A 26,843-nucleotide genomic window follows, 5' to 3' on the forward strand; every position below is an offset into this window, starting at 1 on the left:
TCCTATTTTGATTATTTATGTATTCTGTTATTGGGCGCTGCGGATCCCTTGTGGCGCCATATAAATAAAGGATAATAATAATTAGTATTGAAGTACAGTAGGATGAATGAGAGAGGGTAGTTGGCTGTAATTTGGTATATGGAATAGGAACAATAACGATGCAATTCTAGAAAGACATGGAAGTAGAACAGGATACCCGTATTCTGGAGAGTGATCGATTACACCTACAGCAGATTTTACTATGGAACACTGGGGCAGACACACTTTATAGTCCTGGAAGTAAACCCCATCAGAAAATCCACATCACATTACAGAAATTAGGTTTTACAGTCATTTGTTTTTATTTCACTTGGTATAAAATATTCCACTTTGAAAGAAGAAAATGTAGTGCATCCAGTATTATAAGTTATGGGATGAATGGGAGAAAAAGAAATGAGATTTAATGGACTAACAAAAGGTAGATGTGTATAACAAGCCCAGAGCAGTCAGTGGTGTCATTAGTTATGGGGGCAGATTGTAAAGTGCAACAAAATATGCCTGCACTATATAATTATAAGTTATAAAGTTCCCATCACTCATCTACCTGACTACCCAAGGGGTACCTAGGGAGAATATTACAATAAAGACATATTTATTAATGTGAGTGATGTCTGCGTACATATTGGGCATTTGGTAATCTTCTGGACTTTAATGAGTTGCGAAAATCTGCACAAAGCCCTTTTTAATGCAGGCGATCACTGTTTGTTGGTTTATTACATACATATGCCAAATGTCTATCTTAGCTATGCTTGTGCCCCGCATTTTATGCCCGAGTACAAGAATATGGTTAGAATTCAAGACTACAGCAGATACTTTAAGATTTATTTTTCATAACACAGGTTAGAAAATTAATGTAACTGTCACATCGGTTGCTACGGGTTATATCCATTTTCCCTGTGTTCCGTTTTTTTTTTTTTTTTTTTTTCGTTTTTGTTTTTTCATAACAGTTCCAAATAGAATTTTATTTTTGGATTAAATGTTTTTTTTTGTTTCACATGAATTCCAGAATGTGTGACCTTCCCAATGTCATGGAGATATGTTGCTAACGTGCATGCACTCTGCTAGACGCTCCATACCGGCAATGAGGCTGTTAAAGGGCTGCCCACCCCCTGTATGTATACAGCACACAGCTAAAAGATGATTGGACACCTCGGCGCGCTGAATTTGGTTTTAGTTGTCATCATTTATCTCAAAGCTGTCTTCTATTGGGACACATGTCTGTCCCAAGGGTCTATAAACGGCGTTCTGGGCGTCTCCCCAGGCGGTGCCCCTCCTACCGAAACGGCCCACTGGGCGGATACCACGGCCAGTGTACCATGATGGGTCAATGTCTGGATCTGTGATAAAGGAGAGTAGAAGATGTATCAAAATGTAGAACATGAAGGCATTAAGGGAACCATAAAAGTTCATCAATATAGAAAGGTTAATGTGGACTGAATGGTTAATAAGAGATGGGGCAGGTGTATTAAGCCTGGAGAAGTAATAAAGCAGTGATAAGTGGTAGGTGATAACGCACCAGCCAATCAGCTCATAACTGTCAATGTAGTAAATTTACATATTGGAGCTGATTAGCTGGTGCATTATCACCTTGCACTTATCACTGCTTTATCACTTCTCCAGGCTTAATACATCTGCCCCCCTGGGGAGAGAAGGAGATAAATGCCAGCAAGACTGATGGCTAGACACACAGCACTTAATGTTATTACACATGTAATACATAATATATGTGCTGTTATTGGTGTGTAATTTATGTATTGGAATACTCATATCTATGCTACCCTATCCTGTGTGGGATAACACTCCATATCTATCTATCTATCTATCTATCTATCTATCTATCTATCTATCTATCTATCTATCTATCTATCTATCTATCTATCTATCTATCGTCATCCAGGGAGAGTCAGAGACCATTTAATTCAGCACATACAGTAGTTCCAAACGTCTGTTTTTTTTTTTTCTCTAAATGCCCAGGCACTGCAGTTCAGTATCTCAGACAGTGAGAATGTTCTGTTGATATCCCCTTTGTTTGTGTAATGTGTACAGTACATTCAGTACGCGCTGGCATTTGCCCATCTTTGCACCCAGAATTCCTCTGCACAGTGGATTCTGCATGGCCCAATTTCCATAGTAAAATCACTGCCAAAAGCATTCATGGTGGTGCACCAAGCTGCTAGCACTGATTACATATATACATATGGCTAAGCACCAGTGTTGGTGCACATACCGTGACAGTACAAGACTAAAGATATCTGCCGCACAACCTCTGGAGATTACTGTGGGGGCTTATACCATATACTGTGCTTGCTGGAACTGATATGTACTTAGTCTCGGTTTATAAAGGGAGCTACGTGATCTCCTGTAATCAGTTCTAGAAAAATACATTGATAGTTAAATATACAGTAGATGCCCAATTAAGTGATTTTACTTGTTTATGTTAAAGAGGTTGCAAAGTAAAGTAAATATTAAGGATGTTGGTGCACTTTGGCATTATAATGTATGCTTTAGTATCTGTTTTAATGCTAATATAGGGCAGACACTACTTCCACTTGTTGCGGTGGATAGGACTAACATCATGTTTAGACAATGCACGCTCCAGTTACTTGCATTCATGATTGCAAGGTGCATCCATCCTATGAATGATATAGGTACTAACATATATATTTGTAGCGGGAATATTTCTGAAGACGTTGATGGTCAATGAAACGCATTGAATAGTTCCTGTCTGTTGGGCCAACATTTCATAGAGCAATTACATCTGCTGGGTGCTCACACTTGGATTCAAGTGCAGCAGGAAACGTACTCGGACTATCCTTTGCGGCTTGTGATCAGCAGAATTATAGTTATATTATGTAAGAGTCTTAGGCCCCATTTATCAAGCCGTAGAGAGTGATAAATAGCATGGTGATAACGTACCAATCAGCTCCTAACTGCCATGTCACAGGCTGTGTTTGAAAAATGACAGTTAAGAGCTGATTGGTTGGTACTTTATCACCTTGCAATTTATCACTCTCCAAGGCTTGATAAATCTGGGCCTGAATACTTGTAGCAAACAATTTGAATTACTACACTATGAATTACTACACTATTATGGCCTGGTGAATACGATGCTAGGCTATAATTTCTGATAAAACGGAGGCGGAGGAGGGAGGTGTTCCTGTGTCATCACCACATTTGTGCGTGAAATAATTATTTCAATTGAGATTTCAGATAAGCTTTAAAGTCTTTTCCTAAAATTTGTACAGTAGTATTGGATTTGTTCTCCAGGCTAATTGTACTTTCTACAAGATAAGCGGGATCCGGTCTCTAGGTCGACCACTATTGGTCGACAGTAACTAGGTCGACCGGGTCTCCAGGTCGACATGTTCTAGGTTGACAAGTCAAAAGGTCGACATGAGTTTTTCAATTTTTTTTCCTTTTTTTGACCTTTTTCATACTTAACGATCCACGCAGACTACGATTGGGAATAGTAACCTGTGCGGAGCACAGCCAGGCACCTTGCCTGTGGGAGGGGTCACTGTGCACTAATTAGGGTTCCCGGTCACTGGGGGTCATTTCGAGTTGATCGCATGTAGCAACTTTTTGCTGCTCGTACGATCAACCTGACGCCACCTATGGGGGAGTGTATTTTAGCATAGCAGGGCTGCGATCGCATGTGCAGCCCTGCTATGCTAAAAACGTTTCACGTAAAACAAGACCAGCCCTGCACCTACTTACAATTTGTGACGGATCCAGCGATGCAGCTTCCAAATTTGACGTCAGACATCCGCCCTCAAAACGCCTGGACACGCCTGCGTTTGCTGGACCACCCCCGGAAAATGGTCAGTTGACGCCCCGACACGCCATCTTCCTGTCAATATTCTTGTGGTTGCCGCTGCGACCGCTTTCACTGTTCCCGGCGCCGTTGCCCGGCGTCAGCCGTCGTCCGGGCAATGACACGCGTGCGCAATGCACACGCCGAGCATGCGCAGTTCCAACCCGATTGCACGCTGTGAAGAAGTGCAACCTGCGATCGGGTCAGAATGACCCCAACTGTACGGAGAAAACGACACCAAAAAAACATTAAAAACTCATGTCGACCTTTTGAACTGTCGACCTACACCATGTCGACCTAGTTACTGTCGACCAGTAGTGTCGACCTGGTTACTGTCGCCCTTGCGTACTTGTGGTTCTACTACACCCCTGTTAGTACCCTTCCTGGGTTCTATATGGACAGTACAGGTATGAGATCTCTTATTTGGGAAACTGTTACCAGAAAGAAGTGACACGAAATGAATAGTAGAAAGTGTCTGTTTTTCGCCAGTAACTACAAATACACGACATTGGGGCAGATGTACTAAGCCTTGGAGATTGATAGTGGAGAGAGATAAAGTACCAACCAATCAGCTCCTAACTGTCATTTCTCAAACACAGCCTGTAACATGGCAGTTGGAAGCTAGGCTGGTACTTTATCTCTCTCCACTTTATCCCTTTGAAGGCTTAGTACAGATGGAGCCACGACGTCTGTGACTAAGCGCGCCCACCCGGGTCATGTCTATCGCCTAGAGCGTTCCCGTCCGCCCGGATGCGCGCGCCTGTGACGGAGACGCACGCCATTCACTTGAAGGGAGAGCATCCCCGTCCGTGCACCCGGACAGAGACGCTCTGAATAGGAGCGTCTCTGTGCACTCCCGGCGTGACTAGGTGGACGGATCGCCTAGTCACGTCAGGAGCGCTCGTTTGCGATGGAGCCACCTCAGATGAGCGCGCCTCCAACTGTACATCTCCCCCATTGTAACTAGTTACTGAAACAAGTAATGCTAAACACTATAAAACTAAGAGGAATGCCCGGAGAATTGTGGGTGAGAATATAGGTCATTAATGAATGTACAGTAACAGGACATACACTGCTCCAAATGACAGAGACATTCCTTATCTGCGAAACCCTAGGTTCCAAGCGGGATGGAATCGGGATCCCGCTGCTTGGGATGCCGGCGGTCAGAATACCGACAACGGCATCCCGATGTGCAGGATCCCGACACCTACTAGGTATGTATACTATACCTAACCTCCTACCTCCCTAACCTTAACCCTCCCACCCCATACCCTGAACCTAACTCTCCCCTCGCAGCCTAACCCTAACCCTCCCTTCCCTGCAGCCTAACCCTCCCTTCCCCGCAGCCTAACCCTCCCTTCCCCGCAGCCTAAGCCTCCCTTCCCGCAGCCTAACGCTTCCCGGTGGTGCCTAACCCCAACCTCGCTCCCCACAGCCTAACCCTCCCTTCCCCGCAGCCTAAGCCTCCCTTCCCCGCAGCCTAAGCCTCCCTTCCCCGCAGCCTAACGCTTCCCGGTGGTGCCTAACCCCAACCTCGCTCCCCACAGCCTAACCCTCCCTTCCCCGCAGCCTAACCCTACCTTCCCCGCAGCCTAAGCCTCCCTTCCCCGCAGCCTAAGCCTCCCTTCCCCGCAGCCTAACGCTTCCCGGTGGTGCCTAACTCCAACCTCGCTCCCCACAGTCTACCCCTTACCTTCCCCAGTGGTGCCTAAACCTAGCCCCCCTCCCCCCCCCCCCCCCCGCAGCCTAATCTTAACCCTCCCATGTGGTGCCTAACCCCAACCTCCCTCCCTGAAGCCTAACTCTAGCCCCCCCCCCCAGCCTAACCCTAACTCTCTCCTTGCAGCCTAACCCTAACCTAACCAGCCCCCCCCCCCCCCCCCCCCCCCCCGCCTATTCCTAAACAGCCCCGGCATACTTATGTTTGTTATGCTGGCAGTCAGGATTCCGGCGACGGCATAGCGTTAGATGTTGGGGTCCCGCTGTTGGTATCCTGATCAGAGTCGGAATCCCGCTCCAAACATTCCAGATAACAGTGCACATACCTGTATATAATGCATGTCACCTGTGTAACACATATAGCAAAGTGCAGCTAAGTATGAATGTATGTGAGATAGGTGCAGTGTGTACAGACATACATACCGCTTCTCCTATGTGCTGCCGATGCCATTTTAGGGAACAGACCTAAAGACAGTTGAATAAAAGTAGTTATACAGGTAGGTGACAGTCGGAATGGTTTGCATGTATAATAAGGGCCTGAGAAATGATTGACAGACAGTCTTATATGTAATATTCACTGTAAGTGCTTTTACAATTCGAAGCATTTATTTTAGGACATACACAATAAAGGGAGAAATGCATCAAACAGTGAGAGTGGGGGTTGGCATAGTAACCAATCAGCTTCAAGGTAACATTTATCATGTCAATTCTAAAAACTGATTGTTGGAAGCTTATTGGTTGCTATGGGCAACTTCTCTAATGGTCCACTGCCATCTTTACACTGCTTGATACATCTCTCCCAAAACTCTGAAAGTTGACAGCATATCGCATATGTACAACGTAATGAAAATTCCCTTGAAATAAAGATGTGTTTCAGGGCGAGTGCATTGCAAATTCTACGGGGACACATACTGGCAGTGCCGCACATAGCAGTGTTCTGAGTGGCAGCAAGAAAGACCCACATGCACGGCAATAAGACAGGCTGCATCGCTGTCCGTTCTGTGCTCGGTCAGAATGCTTGTGTAACTACAGGTGCGTTCTTTGTAGGGTTAAACAGACCCTATTACCTGTCCCAGGCGAGCCGTGTTCAGGAGTCTTTCAGTTTTGTATACATATACGGCATTAATACTGCCACGCAGAGGTGTAGCTGGGCGCCATGGTGCCCGGAGCAAGGGCATGTTTTGGTGCCCCCCTCCTTTATACTGAATACTGAATTGGGGGCCTAGCCAACATGTGGTGGCATGTTACATTTGAAAAGAAACAATATTTACAAATCCTAAATTGGTGATGGTAGATCTTGCGGATCTCATGGTAATCTGATAATCTCCCAATGGGGGAGATGTACTAAGCCTGAAAAGTGATAAATATCACTGTGATAAAGCACCAGCCAATCGGCTCCTAACTGCCATGTCACAGGCTGTGTTTGAAAAATGACAGTTAGGAGCCGATTGGCTGGTGCTTTATCACAGTGATATTTATCACTTTTCAAGCTTAGTACATCTGGCCCACTGTCTCAATTAAAATAATGCCCCAAATGTGACCCCCCCCCCCCCCCCACAGACACAAACCGCCCCTAAACTCTCAATGAAAATACTGCATCCAAATCCCCCCCCCCCCCCCACATACACACTATTTCATATGGGCCCTACACACATGCCGATATTACTGCACAATATGAACGATCTCGTTCATTAATGAACGATATAACGTTCATATCGTGCAGTGTGGAGTCACCAGCGATGAACGATGCGCAGCCCCGCGCTCGTTCATCGCTGGTGACATGTCGGCTGTGCATGCAGGCCAATATGGACGAGATCGTCCATATTTGCCTGCACGTCTATGGAGCCGGGTGACGGGGGGAGTGAAGAAACTTCACTCCCCCCGCTGCCGGGTCGCCCGTCGGCCGTATCGGCCGCCGGGCACCTCGGCGGCACATCGCCTAATGTGTAGGGCGCAATAGTCCCCAATGTCTCAACCCTAGAACTGATATCCAGACCTGATAATCCCACTATGCTTCAATGAAAATAATGTAGCAGAATTTCCTGAGAGGCAGAGAGAGGTGCTGCAACATCAATGTAGAGAGAAGTGCTGCAGCAGCCGGGGCAGAGAGATGGCACAGCAGCCTGGGCAGGACAGAAGTAACCCTGCTGCACAGCTACAAGCAGACAGTGAGACATATAAAGAGGGTGGGCAGAGCTCCGGCATGTGCCGGCTGTCAGTGTCTCCTGCTGTCACCTCTGGCCTGCCCTGTTCCCTACCTAGTCTCCGAGTCAGTGTGTGCCCCCTGCTACCCCTGTTCTGCGGCTGCCAGTATAGTGGCCCGTGGGAAGGGTGTGGGCAGCAGCGCGCCCTCTAACTTTTTCAGTGCCCCGAGCTCGCGCTCCACCCCTGTTCTGCGGCTGCCAGTATAGTGGCCCGTGGGAAGGGTGTGGGCAGCAGCGCGCCCTCTAACTTTTTCAGTGCCCCGAGCTCGCGCTCCATTGGAGCCACCCTCGCTACACCCCTGATGCCACGCAGCTGGGACCATGTACACTCTGAAATATACAAGAGACATATATTTTTTCTGTTTTATTAAAAATTATTTTGCCTAGTGCTGTCATGGCAGCTTTCAATTAAGGCTATAAAAGGCCTAGTTGGGTGCGGCTCACAAGCCAGCCCTGTATAGATGCTCCTTTCTGCATCTGGGAGGTAAGAACATTTGGTGGGCTGGGTATATAACTAGCAGAGAATTGGGGACCCTTGACGATAGGCTGCAACATATAGTCGTGGCCAAAAAGTGAGCGCTACCATCAGCCCTGTGTTATGCAAACAGTAAAGCATCCTGAGACCATTCATGTGTGGGGTTCTTTACCAGCCATGGGCGTGGGCTCACTCACAATTTTGCCTAAGAACACAGCCATGAATAAAGAATGGCACCAAAACATTCTCCAAGAGCAACTTCTCCCATCCATGCAAGAACAGTTTGGTGATGAAGCACCTTACCATAAGGCAAAAGTGATAACTAAGTGGCTCGGGAAACAAAACAACTACATTTTGGGTCCATGGCCAGGAAACTCCCCAGACCTTAATCCCATTGAGAACTTGTGTTCAGAGGCGTAGCTAAGTGCCATGGTGCCCGGAGCAAGGGGATGTTCCGGCACCCCCTCCCCTATACTGAATTGGGTGCATGTTACATTTGAAAAGAAAAAAATATTGAAAAATCCAAAATTGGTGACAGGGCCGGTTCTAGACCTTGTGGACCTCAGGGTGAAAGTTTCTTTTGGGTGCCCGTCATGTTTAAAACAGGGACAGTGCGTGCCAAAGGAGCGCAACAAAAATATAGGGGAGGTTATGCCATAGTAGAGCCGCTTATAAATGTTACTCTGCAGCTTCTTATGCAGAAAGAGGTGCTGCAGCAGCCAGGACAGAGATAGGTGCTGCAGCACCTGGGGAAGAAAAAGGTGCTGCAGCAGCTGGAACAGAGAGAGATGCTGCAATAGCTGGGACAAAGAGAAGTGTTGCAGCAGCCGTGGCAGAAGGAGGTGCTGCAGCAGGTGGGGCAGAGAGTGGTGCTGCAGGACAGAAGTAACCCTGCTGCACAGCTATAAGCAGACAGTGAGGCATATAAGGAGGGCGGCAGAGCTCCGGCATGTGTTGGCTGTCAGTGTCTCCTGCTGTCACCTCTGACCTGCCCTGCTCCCTACCTAGTCTCAGAGTCCGAGTCAGTGTGGTATAGCGGCAGAAAGAGGGGGTGAGCAGGCGGCGGTGCGCCCTCTAACTTTTCCGGCACCCGGAGCTTGCGCTCCACTGGAGCCACACTCGCTACACCCCTGCTTGTGGTCAATACTCAAGACGCAGGTAGACAAACAAAAACTGACACATTCTGACAAACTCAGAGAGCAGCAGAGAACATCACTGATCCCCATATAATACAGGGAACATCGCAGTGACCTCTATATAACACAAAGGGCATCACAGTGACAGCCAGATAATACAGAGAGTATTGCAATGATTTTCAGATAATACAGAGAGCATTGTAGTACAGCCATAAAGAAAAGAGAGAATCACAGTAACCACAATATAATATAGGGAGCGCTTCTGTAATACTGTCTACTGAGAATCACATCTAGTATATAGTATTACAGAAGTGCCGTGGTGCAGCTGTCAGTCACTTATACTAAGAATTACATGCTTTACAAAGGATTACACCCAGTGGTGTAACTTCATCCCTGTAGCCCGGAGGCAAGGTAGATCTTGGGTGCCCCCCACCCTCGCGAATGCCGAACTGTTATCGCTCACGTTCACCCATGGATGCAAATCTATGTGAATTTGGACTGCTAATTTGATACAATTAACATGAGAGAAATCAGATGACCAATAGTGTAGTAGGTTTTTTTGTCCAGAAGGCAAGTTTCCTTACTATAGGCTTTCTTAGGCTGGTGGTGTGCGTACCATACTAATTATCCTCTATGGGAATGCTTCTAATCCAGCATACCCCAGCAAAGGTCACCAGACATAAGTAAGACAATGATATATGGGGTGTATATGGGGCGTACCCAACTCACACTTGAATGCGTGGAAGCACGTTCATAAAGGTTTCTTTAGGGGTCCTCGTAACTTCTTAGCTCCAATCGGTGGTTCCGTACCTCAGATAAAGTGGAAATAGGTATGCGGAGAAAAATTGGATATCAGGAACACAATGAAGGTGTATCCAAAAAATAAAAATTTTATTCCACAGATTAATAAACACAATAAAAGAAATAAAAATAAGCTAAAAACAGCTGTGGAGCCCTGGTTATAACTGGGAGGTGTCAACCTTGAAAAATACATCAGTCGAAATGCGTTGGTGTGAGGGCTCGGACCACTTTGGAATAACTTGCGCTGCGAGTTTTGAGGTGAGAAAGTCCGGACTTTCATATCACTTACCCATCCTTGCATTTTCATCTCTCCCAGTTATAACCAGGGGTCCACAGCTGTTTTTAGCTTATTTTTATTTATTTTATTGTGTTTATTAATCTGTGGAATAAAAATTTTATTTTTTGGATACACCTTCATTGTGTTCCTGATATCCAGGACTAGGGTAATTTTTTTTGTCAAGGACCAAGTAACCTACCAGTATATATTTGGATTGTGGGAAGAAACCAGAGTACCCAGAGAAAACCCACGCAGCATGGGGAGAATACACAAACTCCACACAGTTAGGGCCATGGTGGGAATTGAACCCATGACCTCAGTGCTGTGAGGCAGTAATGCTAACCATTACACCGTCCGTACTCACTGAAACCGCCGCCAGTAATCTGAGTTGGCAGTATGACTCTGACGCATACACAGTCCAAAACAAATCGCTCATTGTGTCCACCAAGCTTTTGTAAATACTATCTGCTGTAACAATTAATGGTAATGTTACCACAAAATTTTCTAAATTATAACATTTCAATGAATACTATCAGCTCAGCCTGTAGTTCATGTACAACAGCTTGTCATGCTTGTGCATATCCACCTTTACTGAACACTGGCACGTTTTAAGGCAGCAACAGGTGAGCACAACTGTATACACACAGCTTATGCACAGGGGACAGTACAAATACACACATTGGGGGTAATTCCAAGTTGATCGCAGCAGGAAATTTTTTAGCAGTTGGTCACATGTTATATCTGCCTCTCCTGCAGTGCACATGGTTTTGCCCAACTGCTAAAAAAAATTCCTGCTGCGATCAACTTGGAATTACCTCCATTGGGCGATAGTCAATAGAAATATCGCACCCAATCTCCTGTCTAAAGTGACGGGAGATTGCGAGGCAATATTCAATTGATCTTTTTTTTTTTATTTCGATTATCGTGCCCATAGAGGTTGGATTTATCCACTTAAAGCAGCTAAACCCAATCAAACTCTTGGGCGCAACGCAAAAATTACTGTTTGGGTGCCCAAACATGTCACTGTTCGCGCATTTCAGCCTGCCACCCCGGGGAGTGCGAGCTGAAATGCTGATGCAGGTCGCCATCGCTCCCAAACGGAGCAACAATTGAATTACTTGTTGGGCGCCATCTAGTGGCTGCCGGCATGATAACAATTGAATGTTGTCCATTATGTCTATGTACACTGTGAGGAGTCTATATATCACTTTATTTTTATCTTAAAATTATTGGCAGAGTACACAAAAAGGTCATAGGAGATGTCTAACAGACCAGATTAAATGCATTAACAAATTATATATAGCTGAACTGTCCCCATTGCCGTATATAGTACAACTGGTGGTTCATTTACTGTTATAACCAGGGCCGGTGCTTCCATTAGGCAGCTGCCTATGAGCGGGGCACATGAAGGGGCAGCCACCGGAGAAAGCAGTGTACTCATAGGTGTGCAAACAGGGTGTACCTGGTGTGCACAGGCACACCCTAATGTAGAGACTAGAGCCGTCAGTGGTGTAAGTGTGCAGCTGGGTACACTCAGGCACCGCGGCGCCTGCCGCACACTTTACACCTGTGTTCCAGTCCGCCACTACCGCTGTCACCCACTTTGCTGGGCTGCTGGAATGCGGGACTCGGGAAGCACGACATCAACATTACTGACTGCTGCGCCCGGAGCTCATAGAGACACACAGGTGAGACAGAGTGGGTGCCAGTGATCGGGTGAGGGTTACTGAGAGACACAGAGTAAAGGGGGTGGGGGGGGGGGGGGGCAGTTTGAGTGAAGGTGAAGGGTATGAGGCTGAAAGACACAAATTGGTGGTGGTGGTGGTGGGGGAGGGGGGGGTTGCCTTATCTTGCACTGGGTGTAACTATACATATTTCCTTATATTGTTTCAAACTGTTACATGCATACCCTCCAACTGTACCTTTTTAATAGGTACAGTACCTTTTTTTCATGGTCTGTACCTATTTTTGGCTCTCCAAACTTCCATTGAAAGTATAGGAAAAGGGGCGTGACCACGCCCCCTTTACCCATGACCACGCCCCTTTTTCTAATTTGTACCAATTTTTGTGTGTAAAATGTTGGAGGGTATGTTACATGCCTCATAAGAAGCATGAAGTATGTATGTACAGTGCTTACCTGTTAATATACATGGTACTCTGTGTAGGAAAGCATGCATGACAGACAGAAAGAAGAGCATGCATGCCAGAAGAATATGTCCATCCTTGGGCAATGTTACACTGCAGGAACCAGGTCTTGGTAGCTTCGCCCCTTGCTGGGAGTCTGCCACTTGCATCTCCTGCCCCTTCTTCTGTTGATCGAGCATGGTCCCTTGAAGGAGTGGGTGATGGGGACACATGCTCTCAGAGACCCCCTGTGAGCCATCATTCTCAAGATACTGTGCAAGCAAGCAGCTGCCCCTCGTTGTCTGGGAGGCGGAGCTTCTGCCTGTATGAGACGAGTGCCTGGTTGTGAGGGGAGATCAGAGCAGCAGCAGCAGGAGAAGGCGGAGCGGAGCTTCTGCACTGGCTGCCGGCTGGTGAGTCACACAATTACAAGAGGAGCAGGAGGGCAGAAGTATTGAAATAGCGCTGGCTGCGGCTAATTAGAGCCGCAGCCGTCGCAGGCATCAGATGATTGATGTGCTGGACAGCGTCACCAGTGACCTGGGCTGAAAGCTGGCGGGGACAACGGAGTAAAAGTGCCCCCTTCAGGGCTGGAGCCCGGCGGCAAAAGACTCCGTTGTCTCCTGCAGTTCCGCCCCTGATTACACCAATGGTACTGTGCAGCTGTCAGTGACTTATACTGAGACTTAAACCCAATATACAGTAATACATAATTGGTGTGACACTATAGGCCCGTACACACTAGGTGATATAGTAGCGATATCGCTCATTTTTACCCTCCTGAGCGATATTGCTTACTATATCGCCCAGTGTGTATACTGCTGACGACGGTCAATGTGCGGCCCTGCGGGTCTTTAACAACCCCCGGTGTCGGCCGAGCATGCAGCTCAATTTGGACTCATCATACAAAGCTGCATGCATGGCCCAGCCGCAGCATGGCGTCACTGTGCGATATCGCTAGCGATATCGTACAGTGTGTATGCCCACGTCGAGCGTCCCGAGCCAGGAGGGGGACACACTGGGCGATGTCGCTCATGGTGCACATCACCTAGTGTGTACACACCTTTACTGAGAATTACATCCACTATACAGGAATATAGAAGTGTTGGCTGTGTTACATATAAGAGTAATTATTGCAGCTGCTCTGTGGGTTATAGCTCCCAGCTCAGCTTTTGCAACAACAAAAAAAAGCAACAATGTAATTTGAGTGACAAATTGCAGAGATTAACCCTTTCTGTGACTGCTGCACAGGGATCACACAACCTCTATTCATAGGGCTGAATTCAATTTGGGGAGAAGTTCTCGCCTCGTGAGCAAGTTCAGTTATATACCACACTTAAGGTACCATTGGATTTGCAGATATTTTCTTGCAATACACCATATACATAGAAACATAGAATTTTACAGCAGATAAGAACTACATGACCCATCCAGTCTGCCCTTTAAAGTTGAATGAAATCTTGAAGCCGGCACACTGATATCTCTGGGACCCCCCCCCCCCCCCCCCCCCCCCCCACACACACACACACACACACACACACACACACACACACACACACACACACACACACACACACCCCCTCTTGACCACCCCCTTTTAAAGCAGTTGGTGGTCTTAAAAAAAGTACTATTGATAGATAACATTTACACATATACTGTATACACACACACATACATATATTTCTAGATAGATAGATAGATAGATAGATAGATAGATAGATAGATAGATAGATAGATAGATAGATAGATCAGAGGGCGCTAAGACTCCAAACTATTGTCCATAGAGGATTCCTTACATAAAAAGTACAATAAAAGTTGTTTCTTATACCATACAAAGGTGTTTTTCCAGAATACCAGCATTACATATGAACTGATGTTGCAAAATGCCACCAACCACCCTTTGGGTGTGAGCTCAGTGGTGATGTTCTTAATGTAGACGGTGGGTCCGATCACCTGATACCGTACACGTATCGTCCTGTTCATAGGACTTCTTCAGGGGTATGATGGTTGGCAGCATATTGCAACATCAGTTCATATGTAACGCTGGTATTCCAGAAAAAAACATCTCTGTATGGTATAAGAATCAACGTTTATTGTACTAACTTTTTATGTATCATTTTTATGTATTCTCTCTGAATGTTATGAATAAAGACAATTCAGATGTTCTATTAATGAAAGGCCTTGGTGCCATATTTTGGGTGTCCATTCTGGTGTGAGGGTATCTTCCAGGTCAAAACACAAATTTGAGTCTAATCCATTCGGTGACCTAAAGAACTCTTCCAACACCCCCAGATTGGGGTTCCAATCAAGTCCGGTTGTGAAACTTTGAAATCCTTGAACATTCGTTTATCACTCTCTGTAAGGAGTCTTCTATGGACAATAGTTTGGTTTCTTAGCACCCTCTGGTCCATACAGTACAGTATATCTAAGTTTCTTTCTGTTCTTGCTAGCAGGGATTCTACTGTGAGGTGCTGCTTTTGAAGTGCATGATAAAGGTTTTATATATATATATATATATATATACACACATACTGTATAAAAAAGGCTTAGTGGTGGGGCTGTGGGGGGCTTCTGTGTGGAGCCTTTGACTCAGACAGTCAGTGAGCCCGGTGGGCAGTTTTCCTGCTGGGCTCCCCAACTCTTCGGTGGTGGAGTCGGGGACAGACAGGGAAGCACCAGCGCAGCGACATGCGTAATAATGGCAATACAGCACGGACCACATGGACCAGACCAAGTGACGGAGTAAAAGGAGGGGGGGGGGGACTGGGGACCTACAGTATTAATCTTACTTAATTTGAGCAGTTGGAATAAACACTTTAAAAAGCAATACGTCCCCATTTTTCCATGTCCCTTATGTTTGGGGCCCCCTTGAACCTTGGGTCCCTGTACAGGTGTCCCATTTGTCCCAGCCTGTCGCCGGGGCCTGCTTAGTACACACAGACCCCCAAATGCGCATACACTCACCGCTGCATGTGCAAAACAGGTGTCATACTGAATAACAGTGCAAAAAAATACAATAAAAATAATAAATAAATGTAAAAAAAAAATAATCAGTAAGCAGGAGAAAAGCATTTACATTTTGACAGTGTTTATACAATAATTCAATGACAGAACTCTTTAAGCATCTGTGAACTGGGATAGTGCATCATGTTAGATACTGTACCACCCCCTAGTGGTTCACACTGGGAACAGCTCCCTAAGATTAGGATACTCACTTCTAATGTCTATGGAGGGCTGCAGCACTCTGCTTTGGGTCTCCGGTATGGCCAGGCACAGCAGCAGCAAGCAGGCTAAAGAGGCACACACCAGTTTCATTCTACGTTCCTTGTACCCACTGGCTGCAGGTAGAGTGCAGCAGGGCATCAGACAGTCTGCAAGAGGAGCAGAGGGTGAGAGCTGGCATGGATCTTTATTTGGTGTTTTATAGACAGTTCTGTATATGAGTATAACTACTGTATACTTTTGTCTTGGGTGCCACAGAGCTCAGTTCCTGCAGGTAGAGGTTCAGGGACATCAACTGGCACTAACATTCTTTCATCTTCTTTGCACAATATTCCTGCACAAGATCTAGCAGGGACAACGGTTATAGAGCTACATGCCAGGGTCACAGGTCATGCTGGGACTTGTAGTACCATAGCAGCGGTAATCTAAGAGCCGCATGAGTCTTTAATGTCGTACACGAGCTGGATAACCGTTTACTAGTCATGTACACTACTGCAGCATTGATGAATGTGTTAGCTTTTATAACGTTCTGATTGTTAAAATATCATGGGGGGAAATGTAATAGGTTGTGAGAATCAGAAAGTGAGAGATTTTGGTAACATTATCCTGTTTTATTAAAGTGGCCATCATATACATGGCCAAATCAACCTGGTTTTGACATGTAAGTGATTGCCACTTAAAAAAAAAAAAAAAACAGGATAATTTTACCTATATCTTTCACTTTCTGATTCTCACACCCTATCACATTTCCCTCCATATTTTATACATTTCACCTTAATAATGGATTGCAGAACGTAAGAGGACAATTAAGAAAAGATTTTAAATGATAGCAAATAAGCAAAGATATGCCTTATAATAAACATGTAGCCTAGTAATGGCAGATCACTTTCCATCATGTATACCGTATACACCTTTTACTAAATAGCTGCATGTTGTCTATACTGTATGTCTTTACTGTACTTGATGATTTAGAATCCGCTTCCCATAGTGCATCACTAATCATATCCCCAGTAACGTGTGCCAGATATATTGCAGTACTATATATATATATATATATATAATAGAACAAATGACCTGCGGCACTCAGAGACTTGAACTCCCATGTGTATTTGTTAATACAGCACGTTTTTGCATCAAGTCTCTGAGTGCCGCAGGTCATTTGTTCTATTATACCCATTATATTCTGGAGGCACCGGAGCACCCAACAATACCAAGAGGAGTGCCGGTCCATACACTGGTATATATATATATATATATATATATATATACACAAAACTGATGAGGTCGGCACTCACTTATGTGGGCATCTGCCTGGGTGCCGTCCTAAGGTCCAATGTATATCAAATGTCGTTCTAATAGAGAGGGGTATGCATCCATCCACTCATCATGTATATAGAACAGGCGGCACTCTCAGGTCTTTGTGAAAAAAGTGTATTATCAAAAAAATTCAATGAAATAATTGGCACATAGCGCCAACGTTTCAGCGCCGCGCAGGGCGCTTTTTTCAAGGCTGTGTGCAAAAGCCTTGAAAAAAGCGCCCTGCGCGGCGCTGAAACGTTGGCGCTATGTGCCAATTATTTCATTGAATTTTTTTGATAATACACTTTTTTCACAAAGACCTGAGAGTGCCGCCTGTTCTATATACATGACGAGTGGATGGATGCATACCCCTCTCTATTAGAACGACATTTGATAGATATATATATATATATATATATATATATATATGTGTGTGTGATTCCCGCAGCCTAAATCTAATCTCCCCGCAGTCTAATCCTCGCCTCCCCTCCCGCAGCCTAATCCTAACCTTCCCTCTCCACAGCCTAAACCTAACCCTCCCACCCCGCAGCCTAACCTTATCCTCCCCGGGATACTTACGGCGGGATTCCGTCTGTCTGAATGCCGGCGTCGGTATTCTGACAGGTGTCAGATCGCTTAGAAAAATAAGAATTTACTTACCGATAATTCTATTTCTCGGAGTCCGTAGTGGATGCTGGGGTTCCTGAAAGGACCATGGGGAATAGCGGCTCCGCAGGAGACAGGGCACAAAAAGTAAAGCTTTAGGATCAGGTGGTGTGCACTGGCTCCTCCCCCTATGACCCTCCTCCAAGCCTCAGTTAGGTACTGTGCCCGGACGAGCGTACACAATAAGGAAGGATTTATGAATCCCGGGTAAGACTCATACCAGCCACACCAATCACACTGTACAACCTGTGATCTGAACCCAGTTAACAGTATGATAACAGCGGAGCCTCTGAAAGGATGGCTCACAACAATAATAACCCGATTTTTGTAACTATGTACAAGTAATGCAGATAATCCGCACTTGGGATGGGCGCCCAGCATCCACTACGGACTCCGAGAAATAGAATTATCGGTAAGTAAATTCTTATTTTCTCTATCGTCCTAGTGGATGCTGGGGTTCCTGAAAGGACCATGGGGATTATACCAAAGCTCCCAAACGGGCGGGAGAGTGCGGATGACTCTGCAGCACCGAATGAGAGAACTCCAGGTCCTCCTTAGCCAGGGTATCAAATTTGTAGGATTTTACAAACGTGTTTGCCCCTGACTAAATACCCGCTCGTCAAAGTTGTAAAGCCGAGACCCCTCGGGCAGCCGCCCAAGATGAGCCCACCTTCCTTGTGGAATGGGCATTTACATATTTTGGCTGTGGCAGGCCTGCCACAGAATGTGCAAGCTGAATTGTATTACACATCCAACTAGCAAAAGTCTGCTTAAAAGCAAGAGCACCCAGTTTGTTGGGTGCATACAGGATAACAGCAAGTCAGTTTTCCTGACTCCAGCCGTCCTGGAACCTATATTTTCAGGGCCCTGACCACATCTAGCAACTTGGAGTCCTCCAAGTCCCTAGTAGGCGCAAGACACCACAATAAGCTGGTTCAGGTGAAACACTGACACCACCTTAGGGAGAGAACTGGGGACGAGTCCGCAGCTCTGCCCTGTCCGAATGGACAAACAGATATGGGCTTTTTTGAGAAAAAAAAAAAACCCCACCAATTTGACACTCGCCTGGTCCAGGCCAGGTCCAAGAGCATGTTCACTTTTCATGTGAGATGCTTCAAATCCACAGATTTGACTGGTTTTAAACCAATGTGTTTTGAGGAATCCCAGAACTACGTTGAGATCCCACAGTGCCACTGGAGGCACAAAAGGGGGTTGTATATGCAATACTCCCTTGACAAACTTCTGGACTTCAGGAACTGAAGCCAATTCTTTCTGGAAGAAAAATCGACAGGGCCGAAATTTGAACCTTAATGGACCCCAATTTGAGGCCCATAGACACTCCTGTTTGCAAGAAATGCAAGAATCGACCGAGTTGAAATTTCTTCGTGGGGCCTTCCTGGCCTCACACCACGCAACATATTTTCGCCACATGTGGTGATAATGTTGTGCGGTCACCTCCTTTCTGGCTTTGACCAGGGTAGGAATGACCTCTTCCTGAATGCCTTTTCCCTTAGGATCCGGCGTTCCACCGCCATGCCGTCAAACGCAGCTGCGGTAAGTCTTGGAACAGACATGGTACTTGCTGAAACAAGTCCCTTCTTAGCGGCAGAGGCCATAAGTCCTCTGTGAGCATCTCTTGAAGTTCCGGGTACCAAGTCCTTCTTGGCCAATCCGGAGCCATGAGTATAGTTCTTACTCCTCTACGTCTTATAATTCTCAGTACCTTAGGTATGAAAAGCAGAGGATGGAACACATACACCGACTGGCACACCCACGGTGTTACCAGAACGTCCACAGCTATTGCCTGAGGGTCTCTTAACCTGGCGCAATACCTGTCCCGTTTTTTGTTCAGACGGGACGCCATCATGTCCACCTTTGGTAATTCCCAACGGTTTACAATTATGTGGAAAACTTCCCCATGAAGTTCCCACTCTGCCGGGTGGAGGTCGTGCCTACTGAGGAAGTCTGCTTCCCAGTTTCCATTCCCGGAATGAAACACTGCTGACAGTGCTATCACATGATTTTCCGCCCAGCGAAAAGTCCTTGCAGTTTTTGCCACTGCCCTCCTGCTTCTTGTGCCGCCCTGTCTATTTACGTGGGCGACTGCCGTGATGTTTTATCCCACTGGATCAATACCGGCTGACCTTGAAGCAGAGGTCTTGCTAAGCTTAGAGCATTATAAATTTACCCTTAGCTATATTTATGTGGAGAAAAATCTCCAGACTTGATCACACTCCCTGGAAATTTTTTCCTTGTGTGACTGCTCCCCAGCCTCTCGGGCTGGCCTCCGTGGTCACCAACATCCAAAACTGAATGCCGAATCTGCGGCCCTCTAGAAGATGAGCACTCTGTAACCACCACAGGAGAGACACCCTTGTCCTTGGATATAGGGTTATCCGCTGATGCATCTGAAGATGCGATCCGGACCATTTGTCCAGCAGATCCCACTGAAAAGTTCTTGCATGAAATCTGCCGACTGGAATTGCTTCGAAGGAAGTCACCATTTTTTTACCATGGCCCTTGTGCAATGATGCACTGATTTTAGGAGGTTCCTGACTAGCTCGGATAACTCCCTGGCTTTCTCTTCCGGGAGAAACACCTTTTTCTGGACTGTGTCCAGAATCATCCCTAAGCACAGGAGACTTGTTGTCGGGATCAGCTGCGATTTTGGAATATTTAGAATCCACCCCTGCTGTTGTAACAGTATCCGAGATAGTGCTACTCCGACCTCCAACTGTTCCCTGGACTTTGCCCTTATCAGGAGATCGTCCAAGTAAGGGATAATTAAGACGCCTTTTCTTCGAAGAAGAACCATCATTTCGGCCATTACCTTGGTAAAGACCCGGGGTGCCGTAGACAATCCAAACGGCAGCGTCTGAAACTGATAGTGACAGTTCTGTACCACGAACCTGAGGTACCCTTAGTGATAAGGGCACATTTGGGACATGGAGGTAAGCATCCCTGATGTCTCGGGACACCAGATAGTCCCCTTCTTCCCGGTTCGTTATCACTGCTCTGAGTGACTCCATCTTGATTTGAACCTTTGTAAGTGTTCAAATTTTTTTAGATTTAGAATAGGTCTCACCTAGCCTTCTGGCTTCAGTACCACAATATAGTGTGGAATAATACCCCTTTTCTTGTTGTAGGAGGGGTAATTTAATTATCACCTGCTGGGAATACAGCTCGTGAATTTTTTCCCATACTGCCTCCTTGTCGGAGGGAGACCTTGGTAAAGCAGACTTCAGGAGCCTGCGCAGGGGAAACGTCTCGACATTCCAAACTGTACCCCTGGGATACTACTTGTAGGATCCAGGGGTCCTGTACGGTCTCAGCGTCATGCTGAGAGCTTGTCAGAAGCGGTGGAACGCTTCTGTTCCTGGGAATGGGCTGCCTGCTGCAGTCTTCTTCCCTTTCCTCTATCCCTGGGCAGATATGACTCTTATAGGGACGAAAGGACTGAAGCTGAAAAGACGGTGTCTTTTTCTGCAGAGATGTGACTTAGGGTAAAAACGGTGGATTTTCCAGCAGTTGCCGTGGCCACCAGGTCCGATGGACCGACCCCAAATAACTCCTCTTCCTTTATACGGCAATACACCTTTGTGCCGTTTGGAATCTGCATCACCTGACCACTGTCGTGTCCATAAACATCTTCTGGCAGATATGGACATCGCACTTACTCTTGATGCCAGAGTGCAAATATCCCTCTGTGCATCTCGCATATATAGAAATACATCCTTTAAATGCTCTATAGTCAATAAAATACTGTCCCTGTCAAGGGTATCAATATTTTTAGTCAGGGAATCCGACCAAGCCACCCCAGCTCTGCACATCCAGGCTGAGGCGATCGCTGGTCGCAGTATAACACCAGTATGTGTGTATATACTTTTTATGATATTTTTCCAGCCTCCTGTCAGCTGGCTCCTTGAGGACGGCCCTATCTATAGACGGTACCGCCACTTGTTCTGATAAGCGTGTGAGCGCCTTATCCACCCTAAGGGGTGTTTCCCAACGCGCCCTAACTTCTGGCGGGAAAGGGTATACCGCCCATATTTTCTATCGGGGGGAACCCACGCATCATCACACACTTCATTTAATTTATCTGATTCAGGAAAAACTACGGTAGTTTTTTCACATCCCACATAATACCCTCTTTTGTGGTACTTGTAGTATCAGAAATATGTAACACCTCCTTCATTGCCCTTAACGTGTGGCCCTAATAAGGAATACGTTTGTTTATTCACCGTCGACACTGGATTCAGTGTCCCTGTCTGTGTCTGTGTCGACCGACTAAAGTAAACGGGCGTTTTAAAACCCCTGACGGTGTTTTTGAGACGTCTGGACCGGTACTAATTGTTTGTCGGCCGTCTCATGTCGTCAACCGACCTTGGCGCGTGTTGACATTATCACGTAATTCCCTAAATAAGCCATCCATTCCGATGTCGACTCCCTAGAGAGTGACATCACCATTACAGGCAATTGCTCCGCCTCCTCACCAACATCGTCCTCATACATGTCGACACACACGTACCGACACACAGCACACACACAGGGAATGCTCTGATAGAGGACAGGACCCACTAGCCCTTTGGAGAGACAGAGGGAGAGTTTGCCAGCACACACCAAAAACGCTATAATTATATAGGGACAACCTTATATAAGTGTTTTCCCTTATAGCATCTTTTTTATATATTTCTAACGCCAAATTAGTGCCCCCCCCTCTCTGTTTTAACCCTGTTTCTGTAGTGCAGTGCAGGGGAGAGCCTGGGAGCCTTCCCTCCAGCCTTTCTGTGAGGGAAAATGGCGCTGTGTGCTGAGGAGATAGGCCCCGCCCCTTTTTCGGCGGCCTCGTCTCCCGCTCTTAACGGATTCTGGCAGGGGTTAAATATCTCCATATAGCCCCCGGAGGCTATATGTGAGGTATTTTTAGCCAAAAAAGGTTTTCATTTGCCTCCCAGGGCGCCCCCCTCCCAGCGCCCTGCACCCTCAGTGACTGCCGTGTGAAGTGTGCTGAGAGGAAAATGGCGCACAGCTGCAGTGCTGTGCGCTACCTTAAGAAGACTGAGGAGTCTTCTGCCGCCGATTCTGGACCTCTTCTCGTTTCAGCATCTGCAAGGGGGCCGGCGGCGAGGCTCCGGTGACCATCCAGGCTGTACCTGTGATCGTCCCTCTGGAGCTAATGTCCAGTAGCCAAGAAGCCAATCCATCCTGCACGCAGGTGAGTTCACTTCTTCTCCCCTAAGTCCCTCGTTGCAGTGATCCTGTTGCCAGCAGGACTCACTGTAAAATAAAAAACCTAAGCTAAACTTTTCTAAGCAGCTCTTTAGGAGAGCCACCTAGATTGCACCCTTCTCGGCCGGGCACAAAAATCTAACTGAGGCTTGGAGGAGGGTCATAGGGGGAGGAGCCAGTGCACACCACCTGATCCTAAAGCTTTACTTTTTGTGCCCTGTCTCCTGCGGAGCCGCTATTCCCCATGGTCCTTTCAGGAACCCCAGCATCCACTAGGACGATAGAGAAATAGGTAAAAATCACCCTGTGTGTATGGGGCATAACACAATAGATCTACAAGAGACACTAATTACTCCTGAGGATAGCTTGAAAACATGCACTGTTAAGCCCCATACACAGTACGCCAGAGCTGGCCAAACCGGTCCTCGAGATCTACCAACAGTTCACATTTTCCAGACCACCTGGCTGGTGCACAGGTGTAGTCATTACTAATTAAGATGTGCTGCATTCATTCCTAACTGACAATTCTACAGGTCTCCAGGAGGCCTGGAAAACATGAACTGTTGGTAGATCTCGAGGACCGGTTTGGCCAGCCCTGCACTACACGATCCCCACCGACGCAGATATTGGTGGCTGCGGGGACCCGGTGGGGTGCCGGCATTGGTTGCCAATGCCGACAGGGAAGGGAGCGATAGCGGGAAGGGGGGCGCGGGGGGAACAACACCTATGCAGCATCTGCAGCATGGCTCTCATTAACAAAGTCCTCCCTCGCCTGTACATGTTCAGACGAGGGAGGGGGTCGTTAACGATGCGCGGCTGCGCGCATCGTTAACGACATTGAGTGTACACACTGGACGAGATTGTAAAAGATCTCACTCAGATTGGCCCTTCTGAACGAGGTTTTTTACTTTCTCGTCTAGTGTGTGTGGAGCTTTAGGCTTCCATGAGGACAGAGTCTGGGAAACACCGATCTAGTAACATTCAGGTTAAAAAACATTAATAATGGTTAGAGCACTGAGACTTTGAATGAAATACAGTAGGGCAGATTTAACAACGAGTAATATTCTTGTTATCACTCATTACGAATGATAATGGTGCTCCAGCCAATCAGCTCCTAACTGTCATGTTTTTGAAAAATAATAGTTAAGAGCACCATTTAACATTCGTAACGAGTGATAACAAGAATATTACTTGTTGTTAACTCTGCCTCTTTGTATGAAAAGCACGTTTGTTATGCTGTTAAATATTGTTCACGGTCTCCTCTTTATTGATTACAATCACAGTGAGTGTAAGATCACATTGTTTGCTTATAGCAGTTAGGTCTGACCTAGCTCCTGCTCCATTCACACCATCTACCATGGCTAAGGCTACTACCTAAGATATTAACACCACAGTCTGTTTATTAGCAACTAGTTAATAAAACAGTAACATTCTTGTTTTTTATGTAGAATGTGCTCTAGGCGAAACAGCTGAAAATGTTGGGGTCTAGAGGTTTCAACACTCATAGGGGGGAATTCAAATGTTTTAAAAGTCGGTTGGGTGTCTGTTTGTTTTTTTTTTCTAACAGACAGGAAAAAGACACCCAACCGACTTTTAAAACATTTGAATTCCCCCCATAATGTACTTTAGACGGTGGTGTCCCTTTAAGGAGTGTGGTATAAAAAGTAATGAGTGTCAGCATGGTCTGAATGTATTCATTCTGAATGCCAACACGGACAGCATGTTGACATGTCGACAGTGACATAATGTTGGCATTGCATGAATGTCGACAGTTGTTTTTCCATTGACTAGTCAACTAACCCTGACTGCAGCCTAACCCTAAACCTAACTGTAGCCTAAACCGTAGGCACAGTCTAAGCTTAACCTCAGCCTAACCCTAACTGCAGCCTAACCCTAACAACAGCCTAAGCTTAACCTCAGTCTAACCCTAACTGCAGACTAACCCTAAACCTAACTACAGCCTAACCCTAGCCACTGTCTAAACTTAAGCTCAGCCTAGCCCTAACTGCAGGCTAACCCTAACCACAGCCTAAGCTTAACCTCAGCCTAACCCTAACTGCAGCCTAACCCTAACTGCAGCCTAACCTTAACCTAAGTCTAACCCTAACTGCAGACTAACCCTATCCACAGCCTAAGCTTAACCTCAGACTAACCCTAACTGCTGCCTAACCACAGCCTTTGCTTAACCTCAGCCTAATCCAAGTTGCAACATTACCCAAGTTGCAGCCTAACCTTAACTATAGCCTCACCCTAACTGCAGCCTAACCCTAACCACAGCCTAAGCTTAACCTCAGTCTAACCCTAATTGCAGCATAACCCTAACTACAGCCTAATCCTAAACTTAACTGCAGTCTAACCCTAACTAATGCCTAACCCTCACTGCAGCCCTACCATAACCCTAACTGCAGCCTAACCCTAACTGCAGCATAACCCTAACCACAGCCTAACCCTAACTGCAGCATAACCCTAACCCTAACTGCAGCCTAACCCTAACTGCAGCATAACCCTAACCCTAACTGCAGCATAACCCTAACTAATGCCTAACCCTCACTGCAGCCCTACCATAACCCTAACTGCAGCCTAACCCGAACTGCAGCATAACCCTAACCACAGCCTAACCCTAACTGCAGCATAACCCTAACCCTAACTGCAGCCTAACCCTAACTGCAGCATAACCCTAACCCTAACTGCAGCATAACCCTAACTGCAGCATAACCCTAACCACAGCCTAACCCTAACTGCAGCATAACCCTAACCCTAACTGCAGCCTAACCCTAACTGCAGCATAACCCTAACCCTAACTGCAGCCTAACCCTAACTGCAGCATAACCCTAACCCTAACTGCAGCATAACCCTAAAATTGACTGTCAATATTCTGAATAAGTGTTTGGTCCATGTCTCACATTGATCATTGAGTGCTCATTGCTAATGTATCTGCAGTCCTGCACACATTATCTCGTCTGTGCTATAGTATGTTAGGGAGAAGAAGTTCAGTGATAAAATGCTCTGATTAACTATTATAATGAAGACACTTGTCCCAACTTTCTACTTTGAAAGAATGGATTATGCTAATTACTGTACTACCAATAATTACATTACTGTAACTCTACCATATACAAAGAGAGTAATAGCCACATATTACTGTACTGCCAATAATTACATTACTGTAACTCTACCATATACAAAAAGAGTAATAGCCACATATTACTGTACTGCCGATAATTACATTACTGTCACCCTACCATATACAGAGAGTAATATCCGGCAGTATACTCACAGTTTTCCTTGGTAGGGGTCTCTCTCCCCGGCTGTCCTCCTCTGCCTGATCCCCTCATAATCTTGTTATATTAGCCGTCTGATTTCTGACGTCAGTCTCAGCCCCTCTATGAGCGCTCTCTTACACCCTTCACCTGCCTATCCCCTAAACCCATTATGCTAATTTCTTGTTAACCAAGCAGTGGCTTTCAGTGACTCACATGTGACTCTTATCTTTTCAAGTTCCATTTACAACTTAATAAAGAAAGGGAAAGGCCAGGTCTTTTCTCATTGCTCTGTATTAATGAGCATTTAAGATGTACGTTCCGCACTTCCATATGAGGTCATTTGCACCTACTTGCACACATTATATTCTTAGGTATCCGACTAAGAACATGTCTTCAAAGGGTTTATTTAGTGAGATCGCAGGTATGGAGCAAATTATTGAGGAGGCTTTAAAGAGGGCCCTTATCACACCACAAAAAGAACAGATCACATCGATCGGGCAAAAGAAGTATACATAAAAAGAGGATATTACTGTGTAAGATGAGAGGGGTAGCACAGGTTCCAGGTTTTGCAGACA

At 46.1% G+C, this 26,843-nt stretch overlaps 1 protein-coding gene across 1 annotated transcript; it reads right to left on the reverse strand.

The window, feature by feature from the left end:
• Window positions 1–335: 335 nt before the first annotated feature.
• On the reverse strand, window positions 336–26,331 carry PRLH (prolactin releasing hormone). The gene is made up of 4 exons (XM_063932257.1): window positions 26,283–26,331; window positions 15,805–15,960; window positions 5,996–6,037; window positions 336–1,376 (listed from the first exon to the last, which is right to left on the reverse strand). Exons 2-4 carry the CDS (start codon window positions 15,950–15,952, stop codon window positions 1,210–1,212), a joined length of 357 nt encoding a protein of 118 aa, XP_063788327.1. The 5' UTR covers window positions 15,953–15,960; window positions 26,283–26,331; the 3' UTR covers window positions 336–1,209.
• Window positions 26,332–26,843: the final 512 nt, after the last annotated feature.

Source organism: Pseudophryne corroboree, chromosome 7 (genome assembly GCF_028390025.1).
Source record: "Pseudophryne corroboree isolate aPseCor3 chromosome 7, aPseCor3.hap2, whole genome shotgun sequence".
NCBI lineage: Eukaryota > Metazoa > Chordata > Amphibia > Anura > Myobatrachidae > Pseudophryne > Pseudophryne corroboree.